General features: G+C 61.7%; 3 protein-coding genes across 4 annotated transcripts in view; 1 reads left to right on the plus strand and 2 right to left on the minus strand.

The window, feature by feature from the left end:
* Positions 1 to 3,297, minus strand: part of ISLR2 (immunoglobulin superfamily containing leucine rich repeat 2) — a 9,256-nt gene extending 5,959 nt beyond the window's left edge. Inside the window, exons 1-2 of the mRNA XM_021407505.1 lie at positions 3,101 to 3,297; positions 560 to 2,659 (exon numbers count right to left, since the gene is read on the minus strand). Coding sequence (XP_021263180.1) covers positions 560 to 2,654 — 2,095 coding nt within the window. The 5' untranslated portion in view covers positions 2,655 to 2,659; positions 3,101 to 3,297. The remainder of the gene's footprint in view (positions 1 to 559; positions 2,660 to 3,100) is intronic.
* On the minus strand, positions 6,730 to 11,444 carry PML (promyelocytic leukemia). Its single transcript, XM_021407569.1, has 8 exons — positions 11,363 to 11,444; positions 10,813 to 10,922; positions 9,779 to 10,328; positions 8,524 to 9,104; positions 8,258 to 8,310; positions 8,052 to 8,132; positions 7,732 to 7,975; positions 6,730 to 7,639 (listed from the first exon to the last, which is right to left on the minus strand). Exons 2-8 carry the CDS (start codon positions 10,856 to 10,858, stop codon positions 7,554 to 7,556), a joined length of 1,641 nt encoding a protein of 546 aa, XP_021263244.1. The 5' UTR covers positions 10,859 to 10,922; positions 11,363 to 11,444; the 3' UTR covers positions 6,730 to 7,553.
* On the plus strand, positions 10,948 to 14,602 carry STOML1 (stomatin like 1). Of its 2 annotated transcripts, none has more exons than XM_021407570.1 (7): positions 10,948 to 11,752; positions 11,890 to 11,996; positions 12,079 to 12,228; positions 12,602 to 12,805; positions 12,942 to 13,134; positions 13,641 to 13,826; positions 13,937 to 14,602. In XM_021407570.1, exons 1-7 carry the CDS (start codon positions 11,605 to 11,607, stop codon positions 14,137 to 14,139), a joined length of 1,191 nt encoding a protein of 396 aa, XP_021263245.1. In that variant the 5' UTR covers positions 10,948 to 11,604; the 3' UTR covers positions 14,140 to 14,602. The 2 variants fall into 2 exon arrangements, with proteins under 2 accessions (XP_021263245.1, XP_021263246.1); XM_021407571.1 differs by having other exon boundaries at positions 10,950 to 11,752; positions 13,644 to 13,826.

Genomic DNA, 15,199 nt, shown 5'->3' on the forward strand with positions numbered 1-15,199 from the left:
GGGGGGGGTCGGGCCGCCCCCGCAGCCCCGGGATCGGGCGGGGGGCGCGGAGCTGTCCAGCGCCGCCGGGTGCTGAAAACGGTGCCGCACCGGGAGCTGCGGGAAGGGCTGAGCACACGCTCGGCGCCCGGGGAACGGTCTGGGGGGAATTTCAGGTATTTAATTTTAACCGATTGGCTTTTTTTAATTTATTTTTTTTCATCTTTTCGGTTTTTTCGTTCTTTTCCTTCAAGAGGACCGAAAATAAGGGGAGAGCGGTGGGCCCGGGAGGGAGGGGGACGGGGAATCGTTGCGCTGCAGTGGCAATGGGGATTGATCTGAACCCGAATGGAAACGAAATCGGAGGAGCAGCGTCCCGCCCGCCCCCCGCCCCGCCGGACCCGAGCCCCTTCCCCGAGGACCTGCAGCCTGGAGGAGGAAGAAGAGGAGAAGGAAGGATGCACCAGGGGGATATTTTCCATCTCTCCTCGCTCCTTCCCCGGAGGAGAAGCGGCAGCCTCCCCAAGGGGCTGGGGGTGCTGGGGGCAGTGGGGACCGGGGGGTGATTGGGGGGTTCAGCGGGGACGCTGCCGGTAGTTCCCGTTGATCTCCTGGGAGATGGTGACAGCCTCGGCGCCCAGCGGCAGCTTGTCACTGTACTCGGAGCGCACCTCAAACTCCTCACCATTGGCTTTGGACTGCGACTCCGCCATGGAGCTGGCTGCTACACTCTCCTCCCGCTCCAGCTCTGTGGTCCCCTCGGCTTCTCTCCTCCTCCTCCGCCTGCCTCCTTCATCATCATCCTCCTCATCCTCGTCCTCTTCCTCTGGGTCCCCTTCCCCCACCTCGCTGGGGTTGTAATTCTTCTCAGACTCCAGGTAGGAGGTGCGGGGGTCAAAGTCGGCAGCCATGTGCTTCTCCATCTGGTCTGGGTTCTGGGCTTTCATGATCAGCTTGTAGGTTTTGCCCTGGTACTTGGAGAGGAGGTGGCACCACGTGGCACCCATCAGGGGGAGGGTGGCCAGGAGCAGCAGGAAGATGCTCACAACCACAATGATGATGAGAGAGGGGATCTCCTTTTTGGTGGTGAAGACCACTTGGACCTGGCAGTCCTCCCCCAGGTAGGTGAGGCACACCGAGTAGTTGGTGCCAGGCTTCAAGCCCTGGAACCAGTATGAGTTCACTCCTTCCTCGATCTTGGACCACTGCACCAAGGCGTGGCCACGGCTGCTCTCCTGGCACAGGTAGAGCATCCTCAGGTGCACCTTGTCGGGCTGCACGTAGGTGGGTGTCAGCTGCACCCGGGCATCACGCTCCGACACATCCAAGGCGATCACACCCAGGTCGAAGGTGTGCTGCTTGAAGTCACCGCTCTGGTTGAAGGCATGGTTGGAAATGTATCTGCTGGTTGGCATGGAGCCACACTTCTTCTCAAAGGGAGGAAGCTGGAAGGGGACTTTTCCATCTCCCGTGGGCTCCATCCCAGCCGCTGAGGATGGTTGGCTCTGCCGGGTGGGGCTGAGGGGTTTGCTCCTCTCATCAGGTGTGAGCACGCTGTTCTTTGCTCCCTTGGCTCCAGGCTTCTTGTCACCTGGCTGTGCTTTGCCCCCCGTTGGGTCCCTGCCGGGCTGCAGTGGGTACTTCTGGGCTCCAGCCACAGCCACGTTGACTGAGGTGTGGTTGCTCCCCATTTCATTGGTGGCCAGGCAGGTGTAGGTGCCCTCCTCCTTCTTGCTCAGGTGAGGAATCACCAGTGTGCCATTCTTGAAGACCAAGAAGCGCTCAGGGTCCTGTTTGGGGGGGTCCTTCCCCGCGCTCTCACTCGGGCTGCCGCTGAGCTCCAGGGTCTGGCTGGAGGTGCGGATCTTCCAGCTGACTTCGGGTGGTGGAGTGCCCGTCACGGCACAGTGCAGCGTCAAGGTAAAGCCATCAAAGAGCTCCGTGGTGTCCAGGTTGGGGTAGTAGGTGAGCTGCACAGAGGGCGAGGTGCACTGTGTGTCCGGGATCTTCCCCACCGGCACCCCACGGAGCTGCTCCGGGAGGTTGCAGGTGATGGACTCCTTCTCCGGGATGGAGATGAGCGTGCTGTCCATCCACTTCTTGAGCCATTGGAGCTTGCAGGAGCACTCAAAGGGGTTGTTGTAGATTTGCAGATGGGACAGGGAACTGAGCGAGTCGAAGATGCCTTCGGCGAGCGTGGTGAATTTATTGTTGTTGATGCGCAGAGACCGCAGGTCCTTCAGGGTGTGGAAAGCCCCCTGAGGCACCACAGCCATGTGGTTGTTGTTCATCTTGAGCAGCTGGAGGGCGCTGAGGTTGTAGAGGTCCTGCCAGGGGAAGTCCACGATCTGGTTGTGGCTGATGTCAAGGTTCTTCAGCTGCACCAGGATGGCGAAGGCGCCGGGCTCGATGGCGCGGATCTCATTGTGCGCCAGCCAGAGGGACGTCACCTGGGTCACCTCCACGAAGGAGCGCCGCTGCAGCGCCGTGATCTTGTTGGCCGACAGGCTGAGGGTGGTCACGTTGGAGGGCAGCCCAGTGGGCACCACCTGGAGATCCTTGTAGGCGCAGTCGGCGAACTGGTGGGCGTACTTATCCACGCAAGCGCAGGGCTCGGGGCACGCCCGGGCTGAGCCCAGCAGGGCTGCCAGCCACAGCCACAGCGCCAGGGCCATGTCCCCTGCCAAGGGACACAGGGGCTGGGTGGGCGCCCGCCCCATTCCCTGCCGCCTGGAGGGAGGCGGCGGGGACGCGCCCCATTGTCTGCGCCCGGCCCCCCGCAGCATCCCCGCCCGCCCCCTTGCTCCTTCTCCTCCCAGCTTTCTTTCTTATTGCTTTTCCTCCCCCAGGTCTCGTTTTCTTCCCTCTTTTTATTTTATTTTATTTTTTTTGTATTTCTGCTTTTTCTGTTATTTCTGTCTCTCTTTTTTCCTTCCTCCTTCCACCCTTCTCTCTCCTCTTCACTTTTCTCCCTTCCTTCTCCCTCTCCCTCTACTTTTCCCCTTCGCTATTTCCCCTCTCCCCCGTCTCTCCCCATTTCCCCCCATTTCTCCCCGTTCCCCCCAATTTCTCCCCGTTCCCCCCCAGCCCCACCGCACCGGGAGCTGACCCCGCACCTTACCCGCTCCTAAGTGCCGCTGAGCAACACGCAGCGCTTCTCCCCTCCGCTGCCGCTCCTCCGCATCCTCCTCCCCAGCCCCGTTCCCCGCAGCCCGGAGGCGCCCGGAGGCGGCGGTGAGGGGCTCGGCGTGCCGGGGGCAACCCGCACCTCGCCGGCCTCGGAGCTGCGCACCGGAGCGGGGCCGGGCGGGCACTGGGGCTGCGGAGCCGAGAGAGGAGGGAGGAATTAGCATTTCTGCCAGCCTCCCCCTCCGCACGGCCGCCCCCTTCCCATCCCACCACCCACCCACCGCCGCCTCGCCAAGCCCCGCAGCCGTTCGCAGCCCCCGAAAATAAAGCTAAGAAACGCCAAGAAGCCTCCTCCCCGCCTAGCAGCGATAAAACCCGCACGCACGCGGCAGCAGCTGGGATGCGGTGTCTTCGTCCCCGTTCCCCCACCCCCGCCCCGCTCCCGTCGGGGCTGAGTACGGAGCCGGGACGCCCCCGCCCTTTGGGAGCTGCTTGTGCTCGGGCTCCGGTGCTGGAGGAGCGGGGGGGATGCGTCCACACCGGCCGTCCCCCGGGGGGTGGTTCCCTTCCACACAGAGCTGGCTGAGCGCGGGGAGCCTTAAACTTGAAGGCGGGCACGTTCCCCCCGACGTGGGGGTCTCTTCTCCCGGCCCTGCCCCTCCATGAGAAACACGATGAATAATTGATTTTGTTAGTGGGATCGATTCCTGCCTCCCTCCATCTCTCCCTGTATTCCTCCATCCCTCCCTCCATCCCTCTCTGTATCCCTTCCTGTATCCTTCCATCTCTCCCTGTATCCCCACCCCCCCACCCCTCTGCCACAGGTCCCCCAGCCCATGTGGTTCATCCTGCTCCTCACGGTGCCCACAGCTCCAGGGGTCTGGGCCGTCCCTCTGCAGGGTCTCACAAGCAAAGGAACACCGTCAGCCCCTCTCCCTCCAAGGTGGGAGCCCTGACGCCACGGGGATGGGCGTGCTCCCTGCTGGGGGGCAGCAGTGTGATGGATGGAGGGGCAGAGAGTGAAGGAGCCTCACCCTTGTAGGGTCTCCGAGCCCCTCAGTCTGTCCCATCATGGCACAGGTTTGAACCAGTCCCTCTGACATCCCCTCCCTGCTCTGGTGGAAGAGACACAGCACATACCATGACGCTCCCACCTGAGGACGGACTCCTTTTATTTCCCGGCACCGTGAGGCCCTCACCATATGCTTTCAGAAGCAGCAATGCAGCTTGTGCAGAAAGGACAGAGGCGTGTCACTCCTCCTGATCCTGGGGAGCAGATGGCCTCGGTGTGGCAGCAGCCAGCCCTGCATGTGGGGACAGCAGTGCAGCCAAACAGCTGGCCGGGGAAGGGCTGAGCTCAACCCGCGGCCGAGAGCACAACATCTCCAGCATCTCGGGCTGCGGTGGGGCCGAGACGTGACTCACTGCCTTCCCATCTCGCTGGCTGGTAGCCCAGGCATGCCCTCACCCTCAGCGTGACACTCTCACAGGCACAAGCAAGCTGCAGCTCGGGGAATTACGGCATCGCAGGCTCGGAGTCGAGTTTTATAGGCATTTTTTCCCATTCTGCTCACTCCGAACGCCCACGGACTGTCAGCTGGGATCTGGGCTCCAGAGGTCAAGACACAGGGATGCAAGGCTAGCAAGATGCTCTCAGGTGCACTAAAGTAGGTTAAAATGCCACAGGGACGTGGCCAGCACCAAGACAATGCTTGCTTTCTGGTTCAGCTGCTGCCCACTGCACTTTGCTGGCTCTTCCCAAGATGCCTTCATTCATCATGCACGAGGAAGAAATCCAAGTGTCCCAGATCTGGCTCCCAGACACGTTTAGGGAGCACTGGAGGCTGCACGCTGTGTTGGAAATGGGTCACAGGATGGGCTGTGCACGGCGGGGTGGATGATGCAATTGTGCCTCAGTTTCCCATGGGGGAGAGTGCCTGGAATAAGAGCAGGGTTTGGAGCTCTCCGCCAGGAGAGGATGGAGGAAGATGGAGATATGGATGGATGGATGGATGGATGGATGGATGGATGGATGGATGGATGGATGGATGGATGGATGGATGGATGGATGGCTGCATGAAAGGATGGGTGGGTGGATGCATGGATGAGTGCAGAGATGGATGGAAGGATGGACAGATACTTGGACGGGTGGATGAATAGGTGCATGAATGGGTACATGGATGGCTGGACAGATGGCTTCAGAACTTTCAGCCTGTTCACACCATGTCAGCTCCAGACACCCTAGTTTTGCATGCCCCTAAACATGTGACAAGCTGTGCTGAGGGCCAGATCCGCAGCTGGTGTTGACAAATGTAGTAGTTCTCATGGTATAGGTGAGAGCAGCCTCCCAGCTGGAGGAATCACTGGTTCAATGAGGGCTTGCTGATTTACAAGTCCGCCTGCTGCCTGGAAGCATCTAGGGGAGGAATCCTCCTCCCCATGCTGGGACACTGGTTATTTAAGGAGATGAGCAAGCCTCCAGTGTGAGCAATCCTGGGTTCTTTAGCTTTTAGCCACACTCCATCCCCTTTCAGGTCAGGTGAGGGCATCAAGACTCTGTGCTGGGAGCGCGGCTGGAGGTGATACACTTCTTTCCTTCGTTTTTCATCCCCTTTCTCCAAATATTTAACAGAATCCTGACTACCCTATCCTTGCTTGGTGGCCCCTGGGATCCAAACCTGTTTTGCTGTGAAGAGATACACATTTAATAAAAATACCTAACCCAGTTAACCTTTCTCTTGCACGCTAGAGCAAATACTCCCCTGCCTTGGACCTCCCCCCACCCCGGCCATCCAAGCTGAGTGATCTTGCAGGCTATAATCAAATGCAGAGGAACTGGCCCTTTGGCTCTAATTAGTTTTGCATGAGTGTTGGGGGAAGAAATCCATTTTCATAAACAGAAAGGATTTATGCTGCTCCTTCTTGCCTTCCTTTTTTTCTTTTTTTTTTTAAACCGAGTCCCAAAGCGCTTTGCTGAGGGCTAGCAGGGAGTCGTTTTATGAATGGTTTAGATTGAGCAATGCATTATTAATAACAGCCAATCAGGCAAGCAGCGCATTATATATCATTTCAGGAGGTTCGCTTAATTCGGGGAAGTTATTTATTGCTCTCACAAAAGAAAACTCTCTTCTTCCTCACAGCTCAGCCTGAAGGTTGGGTGGGTGCGCTCGGGAGCGGGCACCTCGGGGTGCCCCGTGTCCTGCAGTGATTAATGGCAGCGGAGCCCTACGCCCGCTGGGTGGGTGAACTTTATGGCAGCTCAGGGCTGAAGATGGCAAATCCGGCTCCCGCGGCCCATTGCCCCCGCTATTGTTTTACAAGGCTTTGATGAGGCCGAGTGACAGCAACCAGATGGGCCCGGCTCTCCGCCGGCTGTGCCCCTCGTCGCAGGGTAAGGATGGGCACAACCCCTATACGAGACGCCGGAGAATCCCCGGGGCGAGCGAGACGCGGGTTCCCCCGCTGCAGCGGGAGGGCTGCGAGGAGTTCCACGCCCGCCGGGGTGCACGAGTGGGTGCACACGCGTGTGCCACAAAGCGCGTGCCCGAGCGGCTGTGCAAAGGGGACATCTGGTGGCGGCCGCCCCGCACTGCGGGGAAAGCGAAGGAAGACGGAGGGGGATTTGATCCGGAAACAGCTTTATTGGGTAAAAAAAAAAGCAAAAAAAGAGAAACTTCAGCGTGAGGAGGAGGTTCCTTACAAAACGAAATGCTGGAGGATGCTCGGCCAGCCAGCAGTGATGCTGCTCGTGGGGCGATCCCAGCAGCGATCCCATCCCACAGCCTCTGCCTGGCCGCTGGGCTGCAGCATCTGAGCGTGCAGGTAAGAATTTCATAAGAAAACAGTGTGGGGTTTTTTTTTGGTTTTTTTTTCTTTTGTGTGTGTGTGTGTGTGTTTTTTTTAGCTGGCAATAATTTTCCCAGGGAGCTCTGTGGTAATCTCTGTCAGAATGGGGCGGCGGAGGGGCTCGAGCATCGGTGTCCTATGGAAAGAAGCGCTACCGGCGATGGCTTGAGCAGTTCTCCCTGCAGCAGCGTGAGGTTTGTGCTATCTGAGCGCAGCCTGAAGCTTAAGCAGGAAGAAAAGTTTAAAAAGTGGGGATCCTCTGCCCCCATATCTCCACCTCCATACCTCCACCTCTGTATCTCAGTGGGAGCCCCGTTGGAGGGTGATACCACGGACAGTTTCAGGCTCCTACATCCTTTAATCCTTTAATTCTTTCTCAGAGAAGAGCCCAAGCTCGAGTTGTCCCTATGCCCAGAGCCGTCCCTATGCCCAGAGCTGTCCCTAAACCCAGAGCTATCCCTATACCCAGAGCTGTCCCTATGTCCAGAGCTGTCCCTGTGCCCCTGGGGATGCTGCCACGTGGGCCCCCACCTCCAGGCAAATCTAGGCGGGTTTGCTGCCTGCCAGGGCAGGGAGAGATGGGGCGGGGGGAGGGCAGCTCAGCAAGCAGTGAAGTCCGATGTCACGCTCATCACCGTGTCCTCCTCGCTGTCCTCTGAGATGCAGATGATGATGTTGCCATCCTCTGCAGAGGGAATGGGACGGGGATGAAGCTCCAGAGGGCAGATCTTGGGCTCCTGATCGCTCTCATTATGGGGGACCCCAATAACGACCCACCTGCATCCTGAGTGCGGCTCCTGCTGGCCTTGGAGGGGGGGATGCGGCCGTTGTGGCTCGGCACAGACGTGCTGGGCTCCCCTCTGCTGTCCCACTGGCTCAAGCTGGGCTCCCCTCTGCTGTCCCACTGGCTCGAGCTGGGCTCGCCGGCATCCCGCTCCAGCTTCAGCAGCTTGGGTGAGATCTGGCTGCTCTTCTCCACGCGGGACTGGCACCGCTTGGGCCACTTGGTGGCTTGGGACACCTGCACAGGGGACATCAGGCAATGGGGTGGCTCCTCTGGGTCCCAAAAGCTCCCATCCCAATGGGGCGCTCCTTACCGTGCTCACCCCCACATCGGCGAGGCTGATGGTGAAGGTGGGCTCGATGTCCTGGCTGTTGTGCTGCGGGGGCTCCTCCTGCTGCACAGAGAGCACAGAGCAACGGTCAGGAGGAAGCTGGGAGTCGCTCCGTGGGTTGGGGAAGGCTTCCAGAGAGGAGAAGCAAGGAGCCATCCCCGCACTGGGATGAGGCACACGTGTCTCACCAAGTTGTTCTCCACGGCCACCTCCACCGCGGGGACTGGCTGAGGAGTGCCACCTGCAAGAGAAAGGGCAGGGCTGCAGCCTGCGCCATGGAAGGGGGACCAGAACGAAGCGCTTTGGGATGGCCAAGGGGCTTCGGAGCCTTCGGGAACATACAGAGAGTAAGCGGCACAGCTGTTCCATCACAAGGAGAGTGATGCAGAGAGTGACTGGGGAGGGAGGGTGATGAGCACCGGGTGCTCGTTGGCCACGGGTGCCCGTATCTCACCTCGCAGCCCCTCGATGCACACGGCCAGCACCTGCAGCCTGGCACGGCACTCGGCAAAGTCCTCGTGCAGCACCAGCCCCCCGGCCGCCGCCGGCTGCTGCCGCCGCAGCTCCTCCAGCGCGTCCTTGATGAAGGGCTGCATGTCCATCACCTCCTGCTCCGTGGCGTACAGGCCCATCTTCTCCACCAGCCGCTCGCCCGCCTCCATCCGCCGCAGCACGGCCTCCACGCGCCGCAGCTCCCCCTCCAGCTCCCGCCGACCCCGGTTCTGCCGCTCCTCCACCAGCGCCAGCAGCTCCTCCTCCTTGTCCCGGATCAGACTCACCAGCTCCTCCACGCGCCGCTGCACCAGCTCCCGCGCCCCCTGCCCCGCCGCCTCCAGCTGCACCACCTCCTCCAGCAGCACCACGTGCAACGCCTCAAAGCCGCCCCGCTGCTGCTCCAGCTCCTTCCCCAGCGCCACCAGCTCGTCCCGCCGCAGCTGGGCCTCCCTGCTGACGTCGCAGTGCTGCCCGCTGTGAGTGGCATCCAGCAGTGCGCAGATGCAGCACACCGCCTTGCGGCACTGCTTGCAGTAGATGCTGTGAAAGTGAGAAGAGCCGGAGCGATGTCAGGCCGCGCCCCGAGATGAAGGAAGCAATGTAAGAACATGAGGAATTATTTACTCAGAGGGCGGTGAGGTGCTGGAACAGGGTGTTCAGTGAACTGTGGGTGCCCCATCCCTGGAGGTGCCCAAGGCCGTGGATGGGGCCCTGGGCAGCTTGATCTCATGGCAGGGGTTGAAGCTGGCTGGGCTTTAGGACCCCTTCCAAGCTGCGCCATTCTATGAACTGATTTTCCGATCACCTGTTCTCCTTAGAATCGTAGAATGGTTGGGTTGGAGGGGACCTTAAAGCCCAACCAATTCCAGTTGTCCACCGTGAGCTGCCTGAACCCCACCAGCTCAGGCTGCCCAGGGCCCCATCCATGGCCTTGGGCACCTGCGGGGATGGGACACCCGCAGCTTCTCTGGGCATCCTTAGACATCCCACCAGCCTTCTTCCTGGGCTCCAGCAGCCTCCTCATCTTCAGCCCACGCCCTCCTCTGGCCCCACCAGCAGCCCCAACACTTCCCCCCCGCTCCGCACCCAACCGACTCCCATCCAAACCCTCCACCTGGTGGCCCTGCCTGGGGGGACCAGGGCAGCAGAGGGACAGGACCACCTCGCTCAGCCCAAAGATTGGAGACAAGACGCTCCCGGTCCAGGAGACCTACCTTAGGCTCTGGTTCAGGTGGGTCGGGATGGAGCAGGACGAGCTGCCGGCCCTCCTGGTGCCCTCAAGGAACTCCTGCGGCGATCCCACCCTGATGTCCTGCACCCTCTTGGCCTCGTGGTTCTCCCTCTTGACGTAGCGCTGGTGGGTCTCAAAGCACTTGGTGCACAGGAACTCCTTGCACTCCGGGCACCAGTACTCACTGGCGCTCCTGCAGTTGTCGCACAACAGCTCGGCCCCGCTGACAATGCGCCGGTAGACGCGCAGGCGGGCCAGCAGGCTGGAGAACAGCACGTTGTCCGTGTCGGGGATGCCGTTGGGCTGCGGGATGGGCGCCTGGCACACGGGGCACTGCCCCACGGGTTTGTTCTCGCTCAGGCAGCCCATGCACAGCGTGTGCAGGCAGGTGAGCAGCTTCAGGTTGGGCGATTCCTGGCGGCAGCCCTCGCACAGCACGAACTGGAAGTCGTCCTCCACCGCCGGCCCAGAGGGAGTGGGGCGCTGGGAGGGTCCGGGCACGGCCTCCGGCTCCTTGGGGGCGGCAGGGCCATCTAGGTGGGACGAGGAAGCAGGAGAAGTAGGGAGAAATGGGGTCTGTGCATTCGGGGTGTTGGATTTAGGGTTACATTTCAGGCACGGGGAGGATCCAAGTGTGGCAATTGATTTTTTACTTTCACTTTTCCTCCTTCCGGAGCTTGCCGTGGGGGATGCAAGAACAATCAATGTCCCCACCGCCTCCAGGGTGCTGCCACCAGCCCTGTCCCCGAAGCCCCCCACAGCCCTCCCCAGCCTGTCAGAGAGCCCCATACAAAGCAGGCAAAACAGGCAGCGAGCCCCCCTCGCCACCTCCCCTCACATCTTCTGTATCCCCCCCATAGAACAGTTTTGCACCCCAGTTGTGCTCCCGTTGCTCCCAACCCACTCGTGGAGCACTTTGGGGGGCTCCCATTCCGCCTCTCCCCCACCCCCCCAGCCCGCCTCCCCCTGCAGTAATAAGCGGGGAGCGGGGACACGGCGACGGGGGGACCCCTTTACCTCCTTGGGACCCGGGGGTCCTGGGGACTTCGGGGCTGCCGGGCATGTCGGGGCACTGCGCCGAAGGCTTCGCTTTCGTTTCTGCAGTCAGGCGTGGGGAAGAGGAGGAGCTGGGGGAAGGAGGAAGGTGGGGATGACGGGAGGGGGCGGGACGAGGCCGGGACGGTGCACGGTCCCGCGGGGGTCCCACGTCCCACCCGTCCCGGCTCCTGCCATCCCCCTGCACTGGGAGGGGAAATCTCGGGTGGGGGGAGCTGCTGGGGTGATGCTAGGGGGGGGATGCAGGCACACACGGGGTACCACTCCCTTTTGTCGGATGCCGAGATGGAGGAGCGTTTTTCCGAGTGTTTTGTCGGACCGAGAAGGCCGCGGGGAGCGGGATTTGCTGGGAAAAAAATATCTATTTCCCTATTTCCTACGCGGCGGAGGGGACCCCGTGGGGCTGCGGGACCCTCCGGACCCCCCCGAGATACGCGTGAGGCAGAGGACGCGGTGCTCCCCGAGGCCGGCGGAGCGCTTCCCGAGCAGTGCTCCCGCCGGAAAAACTCACCCCGCCGTGAGCCGTGCGTCCCTCTGCCGTCACAGCCACATGACGGGCGGACCAGGAAGCGCCGGCAGCTCCCTCCTTCCCCCCCGTAGCTTCCTCATCCTCATCTAGGCACCGCCGGGAGGATGGAACCCCCCGGCCCCCGGCCCGGCTGAGGCTCCGGCAAGGAAAACCCGAATAGCATTGCTTTCTTGCAGCACGGCTGCAGGGCTGTTGGGTTTGGCACTGCACATCGCAGCAGGGAGATGTTCAGCAGGTCGGGATACCAGGCTCTTCCCTTGGGGGATTTTGACCGCTTCCAGCAGTCCAGCATCGGGCTGTACGGTGCGCACAAGGGTTTCTTCTCCTTCGGAGACAATGCAGACCCACTGGGGCCGGCCAGGAATGCTGCAGGTGAGTCCCGACCCTAGAGGGGAGATGCTGCTGTCCTCTCCTCCGGGGTTTTCTGCAGGGTGTTGTGCTGGCTGGATGCCCTCACTTGGCCTGGATGGGGTTCGCTGGTGGGTGCACATTCCCTGTCCCCTTTGCAGACTCCTCCCAGGGCTGGCTGTCCTGGATCTGCCATGGGATCATCACCTCCTTGGTCTTCCTACTGATGCTCCTCACCTTCCCCATCTCGGGCTGGTTTGCCTTGAAGGTAAGGGAGGAGAGCAGGCGAGGAGCAGGGTACCAGCTCCTGGCATTATACTCCTGTCCTTGTCTCTGTTCCCCCGTCCCAGATAGTGCCCACCTACGAGCGAATGATCATCTTCCGCCTGGGCCGCCTCCGTGCGCCGCAGGGCCCCGGCGTAGTGCTGCTGCTGCCCTTCATCGACCACTGGCAGCGTGTGGACCTGAGGACACGGGCCTTCAACGTGCCCCCCTGCAAGGTGAGCCACCCTCGAGGCATCCCAAATACCCAGAGCAGCGTTCTGCCTATCGTCATGGTGAGGCAAGGAGCGTTGCAGGGCTGGGAGCCGTGAGCCCTGGGGCTGGGAGGCTCCCGTTGACCTCCCACACCTTGCTCAATGGATGTTCCCAACTGGAGACATCTCCAAAACATCATTCCGTATCCAAATGTCTCTCACTAATGGCTGGAAGTTGTCGTTCATAGTAGCCCAAATGTCATCATTGGGGTTGGCTTTGCTTCTACCGACCCTCTTATTAAAGAGATGGGAGAAGAGATCATCCCTTGGCTCCCAGCTCTGTGCACAAGGCTTGGGCGCGGGGTGCAGTGGGGCAGACCCTGACCCCCTCTCCCAGCTGATCTCCCAGGACGGCGCGGTGCTCTCCATGGGCGCCGACGTGCAGTTCCGCGTGTGGGACCCTGCGCTGTCCGTGCTGGTGGTGAAGGACCTCGTGGCAGCCACCCGCATGACGGCACAGAGCGCCATGGCCAAGGCCCTGGGGAAGAAGAGCCTGCGGGAGATCCAGGGGGAGAAGCTACGCATCGGGGAGCAGCTGCTGGTGAGAACGGCCCCGAATGTTCCCTGGGTGGGGGACACCTCGCCCCATGTCTAATCCGGCAGCACGCTGAGCTGTGGGATCTATGGTCTCCGTGCTCTTCTGGCCTCCCACCACCTCTCTTCCCTTCTTCCCACAGCTCGACATCAACGACACGACCAAGTCCTGGGGACTGGAGGTGGATCGCGTGGAGCTGACGATGGAGGCGGTGCTGCAGCCCCCCCGGGACACCCTGCTGGGACCTCTGGGTGCCATACCCCCGGTGCTGGAGGGCCCTCCCCCGCAGCTGGCTGCCCACCTCCTCGGCAGCACGCCCAGCACCCCAGGGGCAGGTAGGAGTGCAGGGCCACAGCCGTGCTGTGTGGTGTCCCCGCCGTGTGCCCCAGAACCTTTGAGCCTAGGGGCTGTGTGAGAGAGGAGCCAAAGTCCTGCAGATACCACAGCCTCATGAGCACAGCACAGATAGGCTGGAGGCAGCTTGGGTTTGGTGTGGAGAGCTTGGCACGGCTCTCAGAAGGGGTGGGCATGCTGGGAAGCGATAGTGAGATTTTTCTCCAGGTGCTTTGAGTCATGGGGATGGGAGGAAGGTGCACGTGTTTGCTCAGGCCCCTGCTTATTCCTAAGAAGGAAAGAATGCGCTCTGTGGTTGCAGTGTGACTATGCTAGATGTCTCAGCCCTTCATGGATTTTGGCTCCATAAAAAATGGGGCAAGCAGGGGAATCAAAGCTGGGGGGGACCTGGTGGAGACTGGAGAAGGGAGTGCCGTGCTGGTGGGGGTCCCCGTGGAACAACAAAGCTCATCCCAGTGCTGTGCCCCCTTCCATCCCTTTGCCCCAGCAGACAGTGTGGGGACAGCAGGCGAGGCGGACTCCCCTAGGAAGAGGCCCAGCGTGGCCGAGCTGCTCTCAGCGGTGGAGCCCGTCCTCTCCGAGGCACTGGTGAGCCAGGTGGGAGCATCTTACCAGGTGGACATCATCCTGCCCGGCGGCGCCCGCAGCACCTTCTTCATAGACCTCTCTTCAGGTGGGATGGAGTGGGTGCCCTATGGGATCTCCTCGTGCTCGGCCCAGCGGGGTGAGAGCGCTGGGACCCAGCTCACGGCCGCTCCCTCTCGCCCCATCCGTGTCCCACAGGCAGCGGGCGGGCTGGCTGCGGCGTGCCCCAGGGCAGCCCCGACGTGGTGCTGGAGGTGGCGGAGGAAGACCTGCAGGAGCTGGTGCTGGGCGAGCTGCGGCCCCTGGCTGCCTACATGAGCGGGCGGCTGCGGGTGCAGGGCGATCTCCAGCTGGCCCTGCGCCTGGAGGAGCTCTTCAAGGCCGTGAAGCTGCACAGATAGAGCGCGCGTGTCCGTGTGCATGTGTCTGTAGGTGGGGGATGCCGCCCGCCCTCCCCGTGGGGTGACAGGAGGCAGGTGAAGACCTGAGCGGGGAAACTGAGCCAACGGAGGCGTCGCTCCTTGGCTGAGCCCCTGCGCCTGCCCTTGTGCTCGTCTTTACCCTTCTCACCCCTTGCCTGCAATGCAACCAGTGGGCACCCCAGCTTTGGGCCCCGTGGTCCTCGCGGCTGCTGCCTTGCGGGGAGGGAGCGGAGGTGGCATCTGGGGGAAGGAGCAGCTGGGAGTTGCCCCTCCCAGCGCAGCGCTCTGCAAGAAGTGACGGCGTCGATTTGTGTTTTCTGCATGCGTGCTGTGAGGTCTGTCTGCGCGGTGCGCGTGGGGGGCTGCGCCCGGCCGTGTATCCGTAGCTCTTTATTTTGTAAGCTTCCTTTCTATCCCAATAAACATGCTCTGAGGGTAGTGACGGGCTGATATGGCTTCTGTGGGAGCTCCCCCGCGCCCTGCTGCGCTGAGCCGTGCCTCAGTTTCCCCATTCCTACCAATAGACTGTGTGGGGATGCTCAGCACCCAGAGGTTAAAGCATCTGCCTGCTCTGGGCAGCCCCAGCCGGCACAGGGTGGGAGTACCCCCTTTGGTGATGTCCCCCTTCAGTGACAGTCCTTTTAGGGCTGCCACCCCTTTGGTCGTGGTCTCCACGTGGAGGTGGTCCCATAGCCACCAGCGGGGCGTGGATGGAGCGACGCTGGGATGGAGAGGAGCCGGGGTGCAGCCTCCCCCCAGGAAATGGCTTCTGGGCAGCGGTCGACGGAGGGCCCGCCCGGAGGAGGAGTCTGCAGCACCGGGAAACCGAAACTGAGAGGCGAGAGAGACGGAAGGGAGCCGCGGATTTGTACAACGCCATGGCCGGCCTCGAACGCTCAGCCCTGGTGAGCCCCGGCCGGCTGCGGGGGGTGGGGGGCGGTGGGATGGGAGGAGGCTGGGGACGGCAACGAGCTGCGCCCCGACGGGGCGGTGGGCGTGGAGCTGCCCCGGGACCTGCTGGGGGGCTTTCATCCCTTCA

The sequence above is a fragment of the Numida meleagris genome, chromosome 9, assembly GCF_002078875.1.
Source record: "Numida meleagris isolate 19003 breed g44 Domestic line chromosome 9, NumMel1.0, whole genome shotgun sequence".
NCBI lineage: Eukaryota > Metazoa > Chordata > Aves > Galliformes > Numididae > Numida > Numida meleagris.

Coding starts and splice junctions, on each gene's coding strand:
- PML (XM_021407569.1), bottom strand. CDS start 10,858: ATGCCCGGCAGCCCCGAAGTCCCCAGGACCCCCGGGTCCCAAGGAG. Junction 8,133..8,257: donor TGGCCGTGGAGAACAACTTG/GTGAGACACGTG, acceptor CTCTCTGTGCAG/CAGGAGGAGCCCCCGCAGCA. Junction 7,976..8,051: donor CCGATGTGGGGGTGAGCACG/GTAAGGAGCGCC, acceptor TCCCCTGTGCAG/GTGTCCCAAGCCACCAAGTG.
- STOML1 (XM_021407570.1), top strand. CDS start 11,605: ATGTTCAGCAGGTCGGGATACCAGGCTCTTCCCTTGGGGGATTTTGAC. Junction 11,753..11,889: donor GCCGGCCAGGAATGCTGCAG/GTGAGTCCCGAC, acceptor TCCCCTTTGCAG/ACTCCTCCCAGGGCTGGCTG. Junction 12,229..12,601: donor TCAACGTGCCCCCCTGCAAG/GTGAGCCACCCT, acceptor CCCCTCTCCCAG/CTGATCTCCCAGGACGGCGC.